Source organism: Adiantum capillus-veneris, chromosome 24 (assembly GCF_014529385.1).
Source record: "Adiantum capillus-veneris isolate H3 chromosome 24, ASM1452938v2, whole genome shotgun sequence".
In the NCBI taxonomy this organism is placed as follows: Eukaryota; Viridiplantae; Streptophyta; class Polypodiopsida; order Polypodiales; family Pteridaceae; genus Adiantum; species Adiantum capillus-veneris.
The window spans coordinates 32642076-32654390 of record NC_140954.1 but is presented as its reverse complement, the minus strand read 5'-3'; the positions used below and the strand labels follow the sequence as shown (position 1 = coordinate 32654390).

Here is a 12315-nt window from a genome sequence, read left to right as displayed (position 1 = left end):
CCTCCCCAACAAGTACTGCTTCAATTCTTATAGCCAAGCCGAGAAGAAAGTTTGCCAGATGGCGCTACATGCGCGGGGGGGGGGGAGAGTTCGAAAATTGCTAATGCTGGCTTGTTTTACCATCAACTCTATGCTACTGTTTGAGATTTCACTGTTTATTAAATTTGGCCTGTTTCAAACTAGCCCAACCACTTTTAGAAGGTTTTAAAACCTTAAAACTTTAAAAATATATATTTAGATGGGAGTTTTTGTCCATTCTGCAGTAAGTGGACGGCGGGCCCTGTTATTTTCCATGCTCCTCTCCCAACTCAGTCTGTCGGCTCCCGCCGGAATGTATTTAGTCTATGTCCGGCCAGCCACTTTCTTGGGCCGCCACAGTGAAAATATAAATTGCAACTTTCTTGAGTGAACTAGGGACACCGAATTGGGGACACCACCTTATTCATGTGCTTGTTTTGATCTATTATGCACTACATCCGGCTATTGTTCTACTTGTCATACCATTCGGACACGGATAAATTTCCAGATGATACATTGCACCGAAAAATTTACCCGTTCATTTAAATTATTAATGGGGGGTACCAATAAATGAATAATTCTATTTTGTGTGCACAGAAATCATTTCATTCATTTGTAGCCATAGCTAAAAATATTACAAGCACCCTGATGCCTAAAAGGTACACAAGTTATGCAAGTGGGTCATCCATGGTTTGGCAAATCGCTAATGGATGTATTGGGACAATGGAGTCTTATGAACAGGCAAACTCCTCCAAGATTACTTGGGTTTTAAAAATTGTACAACTGTCTGCATGGCACAGGAAGCCAACCATGCAAGTCACTTACAATAAAGCTCTTACCATAATAGCATTTCGATTTAATTGTGCGTGTATATGGGTTGCAACTACATTATGAAGAGTCCAATCTTCACCATGTACAAGTAAAACTAGACCAGCCAATGGCCTAAATAGACAACAGAATAAGCATGCTTGAAAAGTATGATGCTACCATAGCAAAGACAACAACAAATACCGTATATTGAAGCAAAACACCTGCAAGAAGCTCCTTTGGCATAGCAAATGCAGCCCCGAAGTCATCAAACGACAGTGTCATTCCCATACCTGATAAGAAAAGAGAAAAGGTCATACTTTACAAACACAAACAAGCTAAAATACAGATCAAAATCTTTCACAAATGAAGTACTATACTGTAAATGTGTGAGAGAGAAGACCCTGAAAAAAAACAATCCACTTTCCATAAAGCATTAATAAGCAAAGAAACTGTTTCTAAAAGTCATAATTTACAAACACAAAACTCTAAAAAACAGATCAAAATCTTTCACAAATGAAGTATGCTAGTGTAAATATGTGAATGAGAAGACCCAAAAGATTCTTTTCACCTTCCATAAAGCATAAATAAGCAGAGAAATTGTTTCTAAACCATCAAGCAAGACTTGACATGAACACTTCTATAAGAACATGGTAGTGTTGAAAATGCTTTCCTCAGTTTATTAAATGAAGCCGATATGCAACAAGGCTCCCCTTTTTAAGAAAGAAGTGCAACTCTAGGCCATAAAGCTGGTATAGAAAAAGAATTAAGGGTCTCATTAGCCAAAAAGTGACAAGAAGTAAAACCAAGTCTCCGCAGATTTCAGCCAAGAGATGTGCCTCACATGACAGCGCTAGAAGCAGTACGATATAACGCAACAACATATCTAATCCATTGTGAGTGAAACCCATCCTCTATACAGTGCCCTCCATAAAACCCCAATCAACTCTATCATAAGTCTTCTCAAAATCAAGAAGCAAGATAGCTACCGGCTGTCCTGACTGCCGTGCCCATTCAACTGCCTCATAAAATGTGAGGATGTGGTCCAAAATCCATCGATGTACAAAACCTATATGTGAAGCATGGATGAGATCAGGCCAAGAACGCACACTAATCTTGCAAGCAAAGATTTTATACACAGAAGACGAGAGTGATCAAACTCCAATGTCGGAAGAATGATGCATCTCCGCCTTTTTCTAAAAGAGAAATAAGCCCCGAAGTCATCTCTCCTGTGTCGAAAATGTGTTGTAATCCTGTCACATGACACATCCAACCCTATGTGTCCGTGGACAAGCTATAGCATGACCCGGGTTCAGTCAGTCAAGTCAGTCTAGAATAGGAAGTGATCTGGCCTTTTTGTGAGTCTGTCCGCAGACCGTGCATGTCCAGACACTTAGATTAGATGATATCCTTTGGTTGCACACAGCATGACCATCAGATTCCCATCAGATCCCATCAAGAGCATTTTTACAATGCATAGGCCTATTTTCCCTATTTTTGACATTTTTCACTTATTATTTTTAAGTGACTTTTGTTGCAAAGTAGGTAGGGCAATTTTGTTAAGTTTGTATGTAAGCAAACCTAGCGCTAGCACTTTTTGGCAGAAGAGGCAGCAGGAACTCAGTTCAACACGCACCTTCTCAGCAGGACCCCCACCAGGCTAGCATTTTCTCTCAACAGAAGACCTAGCATTTTTGCATCAGATCAGCATTGGCGTTTTGTGCACAGCAGATCAGCCCCGGCATCATCACGACGCAGCAGATCAGCCTAGCGTTTTGCATTTGCAGAACCACCGGCGACATCAGGACCAATTTCAGCCCTAGCGTTTTTGGGACAGCAGAGCACCTAGCGTTTTGAAGTTTTTCCGCGACGGAATCAACAGAACCACCAGCGTTTTCAGTTTTCAGCCCTTAGACACCGCAGATCAAGTCCCGAACCTCGCAGATCTCACCTTCCCGCCGCAGATCCTCGCCGCACGGTCACCAACGAAGTTTACAGTTTCAGCCCGGAAAACGCAAATTTCAGCATCTGCGTTTTCAGCGCGTCGTCGTCGTCGGCATCGTCACCGACATAGAGTCAGAATTCAGCAAATAAAGGTTTGCAGATTTCAGCCCTTAGCATTTTCAGATTTCAGCCCGTCTCGTCGTCGTCGTCGTCGACATCGTCGCCAAGTCCAACCATTGTAGAGATTTGTGCAATCATAAGTAGACCGCTCTCGCCATAGAGAGTGGGGCCTTCGGAGGAGGGTTTACATCTCTGGTGTCGTATTCTCTTCTCTATCTCTCAGTCTCATGCACTTCCATTCACTGTGTCCATTCACTTTGTTTATGTCCATTGCACTCTCTCACTAAAGGAACGGAAGGCTCTCCCTTCCGTAAGTAAAAGGAACCTTGAGCACAATTCGGAGCACTCATCTTGAGCAAAGTTCAAACATTCATTCCGCTGCGCCTTACATTGGTATCAGAGCTTCGGCAGTGTTCTGTATCACTCAAGGAAAGAACCACAAGAACCACAGATTTTTATTTTTTTTTTATAACCCAAGTTCGCTTGGGCGTGTCGATTCCTAATCGTGTTTTTGAAGAGTGACAAGAAACCCCAGAAAGAAGGGCTTGTCCAACCTCCCCTTGTGCCTCTTTTCACTCATTGAGAGCGGAGCGTGCACTTAGCGGCCGGCCAATCGACGTGAGGTGGGAAAAAGCAACCTTGGTGTGAGCACAAGGCCGCCAAGGGGTGCGCCCGCGGAAAAGAGCAGAATCGGGTGAAGAGAAGATCCTTCTCTAACACAGATTGCAAGCGAAAGAAGAACCTCAAGAACCTCAAGACCCGCAAGAACCTCAAGAACTCAAGAACCCCAAGAACCAAGACCCCCAAGAACCCAAGTTCCTCGTAAACTTAAGAACCCAAGACCACAAGAACCCACAAGAACCCACGACTTCAGTGGATGGTCATCACTCGAAGCGGAATGGATACTTCGCTTGGAGGTGATGAGCATGAGAGAGGCGAAGAAGAATTTTCCCCACCGGGGGGTTTTTCCGACCCTCCCCCTTCCCCATCTACGCCAAGGATTGCACTAACTCCTATGGAGGAGTTGGAGCAATTGTTTATGGAAAGGAAGTTAGAACGAGAAGAAAGAATGGCAGCCATAGCATGTGAACGCGAAGAACGAAGGGCAGCCATAGAGCGTGACAGCGAGCAAGCACGCTTGGAGGCCAAAGCAAGAAGAGCCGAAATGGAGCGTGAGAACAACAAAAGGAAAGCCGCATTGGTCCTATTCTTTTCTCAAGTGCAGGCACAGATGCAAGAGATTCGGGAAAAAGAGACTCTCTCAATCTCTTCTTCCTCCAAAGCATGATACACAGGATTTGCATGATGATTAGCATGGTGATTTGAATGATAATGATGAGCATGATGATTTGGATGACACTGACAGCATGATGATTTGCATGATCAAGATGTGATTTCTCACAAGCATGACGAGTTGCATGAAGATGATGTGATTGTTCACAAGGATGATGTGTTAGTTGATACTTTCTCTAGTGAAGCTAACCTCATTGCAGATTCGATCAATCACGAAGAATCGATCTTGGCTCTTGAGCCTGGGTCCCAAGAACCCCCTCAAGAAGAACCGGTCTTGGCTCTCGAGCCTAGGTCCAAAGAACCCTCACAGGAAGTACTATGTGTTCGAATGATTTGTCAGCACGCATTGTTCGAGTGTTTCATTCGTGATCGTTTCCTATATTTTAGTCCGCGTCTATATATGATCCCTTTTCCTAGGCATGACATATTGTACGTTGAGCACGTTTCACTCATGAATGAGCACGGATGTATGCGGATTTCTCATGAAAAGCTGAAAAGTATGCATTCAAGGAAGTCACATTCCATGTCTCTTCCTTGGCACGACACGGTTGTAGAAAGAGCACATGAAAGTATGAGCACCAAGCATGAGCATTTCCGTTGTGAATTGTTGTAAGGTGCAGCGGAATGAATGTTTGAACTTTGCTCAAGATGAGTGCTCCGAACTGTGCTCAAGGTTCCTTTTTTTTCTTATGGAAGGGAGAGCCTTCCGTTCTTAATGAGAGAGTGCAATGATCACTAACAAACTGAATGGACACTATGCATCGAAGTGCATGAAACTGAGAGATAGAGAGAGAAGAGAATACGACACCAGAGACGTAAAACCCTCCTCCGAAGGCCCCACTGAGCACTCTCTATGGCGAGAGCGGTCTACCTATGATTGCACAAATCTCTGCAATGCTTGGACTTAATGATGAGGACGACGACGAGACGGCTGAAATCTGGAAACTCTAAGGGCTGAAATCCGCAAATCTTCTATCTGCTGAATTCTGACTCTATGTCGGTGACGATGTCGATGGCGACGATGCGATGACGACGACGCACTGAAAACGCAGATGCTAAAATCTGTGTTTTCCGGGCTGAAACTGTAAACCTTGTGGAAACTGACCGTGCGGCGAGGAACTGCTGCGGGAAGGTGAGATCTGCGAGGCTCGGGGGTTCTACTGCGGGTGCTAACTGCTGAAAACTGAAAACTCTGATGTTCCTTGATGTTTCGTCGCGGTGAATCTGCAAAACGCCGGGGCTGATCTGCAAACCAAAAACGCTAGGGCTGAAAATTGATCTGTTGTCGCCGGATGTCCTACAAAGGCAAAACGCTAGGCTGATTTGTGGTTCTGTTGTCGCCAGAAATCTGCAAATGCAAACGCTAGGCTGATCTGCAAACCAAAAACGCTAGGGCTGAAAATAGATCTGTTGTCGTCGGATGTCCTGCAAAGGCAAAACGCTAGGCTGATCTCTGGTTCTGTTGTCACCAGGAATCTACAAACGCCGGCCGATCTGGTGTCTTGATGCAAAACGCTAGCCTCTCTGCTGTGTAGCAAAAACGCTAGGCCTTGCTGGGGGGTCTTGCTGAGAAGGTGCCTGTTGAGCGGTGCTCCTGCTGCCTCTTCTGCCAGAAAGTGCTAGTCTAGGTTTGCTTATATACAAACTTAGCAAAATTGCCCTACCTACTTTCCAACAAAAGTCACTTAAAACTAATAAGTGAAAAATATCAAAAATAGGGAAAATAGGCCTATGCACTGTAAAAATGCTACTGATGGGATCTCACTGGAATCTAATGGTCATGCTGTGTGCAACCAGAGGATATGCATCTACACTAAGTGTCTCGACATGCACGGTCTGCGAACAGACTCACAAAAGTGCCAAATCACTTCTAAATCTAGACTGACTGGACTGACTGAACCCTTGTGGTGTTGTAGCTTGTCCACGGACACATAGGGTTGGATGTGTCATGTGACAATTGCTACAGTTGATTGCTTTAGATTATAAGAGAGAGATTCGATCTCATTGTTTGCGTGTGTGTGGTGAACGGTTTGGCACTCCGTCTCTTTGTTCATCTACATTGCATGCACAGTCTTTGAGGAAGACAAGATTTTTTCCACTCACTTTACATGGAATGGGTATGTTCATGTTTTTGTGTTGGAAGTGGTTTCAGGAATTTTCAGCCGTGGAGATTCTTGAAGACAGAAGAAGCATGACTCTAGACGAAGTTGAAGCATCGAAGGAGCCACATGTCACGAGACACATCCAACCCTATGTGTCCGTGGACAAGCTACAGCACGACAAGGGTTCAGTCAGTCCAGTCAGTCTAGATTTAGACCGACTTAGAACTGATCTGGCACTTTTGTGAGTCTGTTCGCGGACCGTGCATGTCCGGTCACTTAGTGTAGATGCATATCCTCTGGTTGCACAGAGCATGATCATAAGCATTCTCATCAGAATCCTTCAGGGAAATTTTCCAGTGCATTTAGCCGATTTTTGACATTTTTCACTTATTATTTTTAAGTGACTTTTGTTGGAAAGTAGGTAGGGCAAATTGAGTAAGTTTGTATATAAGCAAACCTAGGCTAGCACTAATTGGCAGAAGAAGAAGGAGAGCATCAGACATTCACATGCAACAGGCCCTCTGGAGACACTTCTCAACAAGACCCAGCCTTCGACGATTTCAACCCTTGCGTTTTCTCATCCAAGCAAAGGAACTTCAGCCTTGGCGTTTTCAGCATCAGCCAACCTCGCCATAGCTTTTTAGTAGTAGCGTTTTTCATCAAGCATCTCAGCAAAGACAGTCCCGGCCTCTAGCGTTTCCAAGATCCCCAAATCGCCCCATTTTGGCATAGCGATTTCAGCATACAAAGACCTGCATTTTCAGCCCTAAAGACCATCAGATTTCAGCCCGCAAGAAGCAGCCCACAACAGAGTTTTTGATCCCATCAGATTTCAGCCAACTGCTTTTTGGATAGCAGGTCAAAACTAGCAAATTTCAACCAATTGCATTTTTGGACAACAGTTAGAAATCATCAGTTTTCAGCCCTTAAATCGGTCTCGCCATCCCCGTCGTCGTCGTCGTCATAGCCTAGGATTGCATCAGTCCACAGTCATCCACTTTGTACGAGTTTGTGCAATCAATAGTAGACCACTCTCGGCGACGAGAGTGGGGCCTTCGGAGGAGGGTTTTACGTCTCTGGTGTCGTATTCTCTTCTCTCACTCTCATACACTTTCTTGCACTGTGTCCATTCACTTTGTGTGTCCATTGCACTCTCTTATTAAGAACGAAAGGCTCTCCCTTCCATAAGAATAAAAGGAACCTTGAGCACAATTCGGAGCACTCACCTTGAGCAAAGTTCAAACATTCATTCCGCTGCACCTAACACCACAGGAGACTTTGTTCGCTATCGGCGCGGCCCAAAGAAGCAAGCGTTGCAGACCTTTATGAAGTTCAAGTACTGCACGACCCACACATCAGAGTGGGCCGGCAAAGAGTCCCTTCCAGGATTCCGAATGCTATTGGCGATCTCCCTCGACGCCATACAGTTCGGTACCAGTACCTCACTTTGAAAAGGAGGGGATGTCACGTGACACATCCAACCCTATGTGTCCGTGGACAAGCTACAGCATGACCAGGGTTCAATCAGTCAAGTCAATCTGGCGATCTCCCTCGACGCCATACAGTTCGGTACTAGTACCTCACTTTGAAAAGGAGGGGATGTCACGTGACACATCCAACCCTATGTGTCCGTGGACAAGCTACAGCATGACCAGGGTTCAATCAGTCAAGTCAGTCTAGAATAGAAAGTGATCTGGCACTTTTGTGAGTCTGTTCGCAGACCGTGCATGTCCAGACACTTAGATTAGATGCATATCCTCTGGTTGCACACAGCATGACCATCAGATTCCCATCAGATCCCATCAAGAGCATTGTTACAATGCATAGACCTATCTTCCCTATTTTTGACATTTTCACTTATTATTTTTAAGTGACTTTTGTTGGAAAGTAGGTAGAGCAATTTTGCTAAGTTTATATATAAGCAAACCTAGCGCTAGCACTTTCTGTCAGAAGAGGCAGCAGGAACTCAGTTCAACGGGCACCATCTCAACAGGACCCCCAACCGTTTTTGCATCAGATCAGCCTTGGCGTTTTGTGCACAGCAGATCAGCCCCGGCGTCATCACGACACACCAGATCAGCCTAGCGTTTTGCATTTGCAGAACCACCGGCGACAACAGGACCAATTTCAACCCTAGCGTTTTTGGGACAACAAAGCACCCAGCGTTTTGCAGTTCCTCCACGACAGAATCAGTAGAACCACCAGAGTTTTCAGTTTTCAGCCCTTAGACATGCAGATCAAGTCCCGAACCTCGCAGATCTCACCTTCCCACAGCAAATCCTCACCGCACGGTCAGATCCAGCGAAGTTTACACTTTCAGCCCGGAAAACGCAGATTTCGGCATCTGCGTTTTCAGCGCGTCGTCGTCGTACCGTCGTCATTGGCATCGTCACCGACAAAGAGTCAAAATTCAGCAGATAAAGATTTGCAGATCTCAGCCCTTAAGCGTTTTCAGATTTCAGCCCGTCTCGTCGTTGTCCTCATCGTCGGCAAGTCCAAGCATTGTAGAGATTTGTGCAATCATAAGTAGACTGCTCTCACCATAGAGAGTGGGGCCTTCGGAGGAGGGTTTTACGTCTCTGGTGTCGTATTCTCTTCTCCATCTCTTGGTCTCATGCACTTCCATTCACTTTGTTTATGTCCATTGCACTCTCTCACTAAAGGAACAAAAGGCTCTCCCTTCCATGAGTAAAAGGAACCTTGAGCACAGCTCGGGGCACTCGTCTTGAGCAAAGTTCAAACATTCATTCCGCTGCACCTTACAAATCCAGAAAGCATCATTGGGCTGAGCACATCCCAAAATTGCAAGAAAAACTATCAAGTCAACCCATTCTCTCCAGGACAAGATGCACCATCAAGACCAACCACTGCATCACTTGTGAGAGGTGACTATGGCACATAGGCTCCGTAACCACTGACTGAGCATGAGACGAAACCTCCTCTTTGGCATGTATAACGTTGTCAATCAACAAACAGATGCTCAAAACAATATGAAGCTTGTGCAACCAGTCTGCAAAATCATGCAAGGCTCTAATAAAAGCCCCCATGGGACACTCCCTGAAATGTGCAAAGAAATCATTATTCATCCTATCCGCCTTGGATATCCATGTCGATACTGAAGCATGATAGATGAGTTCAGATTTCTCGATCTGAATGTATTATGTGACTAAGGGTCTCTTTGGTGTCAAAATTGCGCTCACGAATTAACGCATCTCCTAGAAACTTCTGGAGCAGTCAGCATATGCATCCTCTCTCTCTCTCTCTCTCTCTCTCTCTCTCTCTCTCTCTCTCTCTCTCTCTCTCCACATTGTTTTTATACGGTTTCGCCACCATTTTTTGCTGTTTTTAGGCTTTCTAAACTATATTTTACTGTTTTTTAGGGTTTCAAAAGTGTTTCTTGCTATTTTTTAGGGTTTGCTTGTGTCTTTCTGCTATTTTTAGGCTCTCTCTCTCTCTCTCTCTCTCTCTCTCTCTCTCTCTCTCTCTCTCAGCTGGGAGAGAAGAATGTCTTCCCCACTCAGACCAATGGCTAGCAAGGTAAAATTCGCGCTCACAAACAAGCGCATTTTGATAGTGGAGATAGAAATGAAAGCTTGGAGGAAGGAGATGAAGAAGAATGGAGAGAAGCGAAATAGTTTTTCTCCCCGAGCAAGAGAAAAGGGAGAGAAGATGGAAAGAGGAAAAAGGAAGTCTCCAATAGAGAATCTCCCTTCTCGAAGACACTATTGCTACCCTTCTGACAAAAGAAGAGAGGGAGATACCGACAAGAAAGCCATCAAAGAAGAGATCATCGAGTAGATCGCAGGGAGCATTGAGAAGATGCTCGATGCGCAGAAGAACGGATGGGTCGAAGCTATCAATAAGAACCTCAAGCAAGAGGCAAGAAAGGAGGCCAAGTAGTGGATTTGAGTGGCCAAGAACCTCTACGTCCGCTATGAATTAGATGTCTTATTTTGTGACACCTTCGCCCTCACTGTCACCTAACATAGCCTCATTTACAGCAACTACTTCTCATCCGCTTACTATTCATGCTACTTTGTCGCATGTTATCCGCTTACTATTCATGCTACTTTGTCGTCTGTTTCTGTTTCAACCTCATCCACTATTCTAATCCTCCCCTCTCTATCAGGCAACCAAAAGCTGGCTCACAGCAACTATGGGATGTGCATTTTTCTACATCAAAATTCTCTTGAATAGTAGACGAGTTAGAACCACCGTTCATAACCTAACCCACAGACAACGAGGATTCTACAAATGAACTTAAGAAAGTCCCAAATGTAACTTCCACTTAGAGAAACACTTACAACACACTAGACCATAAATGCACATGAAGGACAAGGATGTACTTACTCAGCATAGTGATGGTGAGGCCAAAGATCTGCCAACCTCCCCTAATCCACTCAAACGCCTGCGGTTTTGCAAGCGCAGCTGCACAAGCGAGAGCCACCCAAATCGGGAAAGCGGAGGAAAGGAGCTCAAGCAGGCCAGGAATGCGTGCAGAAACAACATTTTCCTCCGTATCGTCATGCAGGGGAGACTGGGAAGGCGTGCAAAGAGCAACTATGCTTGTCCCACGCGCAGAGAAGCCAAATATTGGACTGACAGAGGAAATGGCCAGCGCTGAGATGGTTGAGAAAGCATGCCGAGAGAAAAGGGCAGTAGACGGTTGAGATTGTAGATGAGGAAGGCGGGTAGAAGGTGCGCTTGCTGTTGCTGCTCCTGAAGCTGCTAAGGTGGGTCGGCATCTAAGCAGAGAATCCATTGATGGGTCCGGGATGCTTTCTGGCTCTTACTCAGGGACAAGCACGTCAATAGACATCAAAAGTCGCCAACTGTTGTGCATGGCTCAGTCCAAACAGGTGGCCGCGGAGGAGAAAGCTGCGTGTTGGAAACAGGCTCAGAGTTTCTCTAGGTAATCCAGTGCACCTCATTGTGCACATTTGGAATGTAAAATGCGGATTGTGCAGTTTGAACCCGTGCCATGAGCTGTGAGGTCTTGCTAAAACATAAAATCTAGGTACTTCACTTTGTTGAATTGAACTTTTAACTAACCGACTACAAAGGTCTTCCTACGGAGGATCTTTGGAGACTCTTCACTCAGGAGGTGATTACCATGATCCATAGAAGTAAATGAAAGCAGTGGCAAGGGAGAGTCACAAACAAAAATGCCCACCACGGTTGATGTAAGCACACATGAGAAACCTTGTTATGAGTGAAAAAGTGGTTGATGTGAGCACACATGAGAAACCTTATTATGAGTGAAAACGTGATTGATGTTAGCACCAACCTCTAATGGGTATGTGCCACATGGACCATAGTGCAAATAGCAACACAGCTTTTTCCCATGGTTTTAGGGAAACAACGCAGTATGCCATGGAACCCATGCCACATATGAAAAAATGCAAAAATTTGCTACCATGGCAACTCGTGTGCGAGGGTATGAAAGGATGCCAACTTGTGAGGTGCAAGTGGTTTGTGACTCATGGATGTTGAATGGATACACTAGATGATGACAAATGACTAGTTGGGGAGGATACACACCGAAGGCAAAGCTTATCCTGCAACTCCTCCCCTTAAGCTTTGACCTAAGATTTGAGATCTACACCTTATTTCCTTCCCCTTGAACTATTGGGTATACTTATCAAAGGATATGGCTCCTCAAGAGTGCTCGAGGTCCCCCCATTGGGTGCGTTAGGTGTGGGTTGTGACTATATGGTGGGATTTTAGCCATGCAAGGGCTTTTGACTAAAGTATTATGCTTTGGGTAATTTTTTTGTTAGAAGGTGTCAGGGCCTATAAGTTGTATTAGGATGATTTGTAATCAATCGATTAATAATATAGAACTTAGGTAGTCTTATCGATTCTTGATCTTCTAGAGTCTATTGCCTCAATGGTGAACTTCAAGAACTATACTTTGGTGTACAACGTGTGTTATTGATATATATAGTTCTATTACTTGTGTTTACTAATGTATTCTCTTTTTAGGTCTTTTTGCTAGTTTTTGCTAGTATATTTATGGAGATTTCAAAAG

The 12315-nt window shown here is 44.7% G+C and overlaps 1 protein-coding gene across 2 annotated transcripts in view; it reads right to left on the bottom strand.

The window, feature by feature from the left end:
• Nucleotides 1-11271, bottom strand: part of LOC147426174 (putative sodium/metabolite cotransporter BASS1, chloroplastic) — a 36517-nt gene extending 25246 nt beyond the window's left edge. The window contains exons 1-2 of one of the 2 annotated variants that reach the window (XM_086497886.1): nucleotides 10635-11271; nucleotides 1050-1118 (exon numbers count right to left, since the gene is read on the bottom strand). In XM_086497886.1, coding sequence (XP_086354012.1) covers nucleotides 1050-1118; nucleotides 10635-11046 — 481 coding nt within the window. In that variant the 5' untranslated portion in view covers nucleotides 11047-11271. Of the gene's footprint in view, nucleotides 1-1029; nucleotides 1119-10634 lie in introns of both variants that reach the window. The other variant, XM_086497885.1, reaches the window with a different exon arrangement.
• Nucleotides 11272-12315: the final 1044 nt, after the last annotated feature.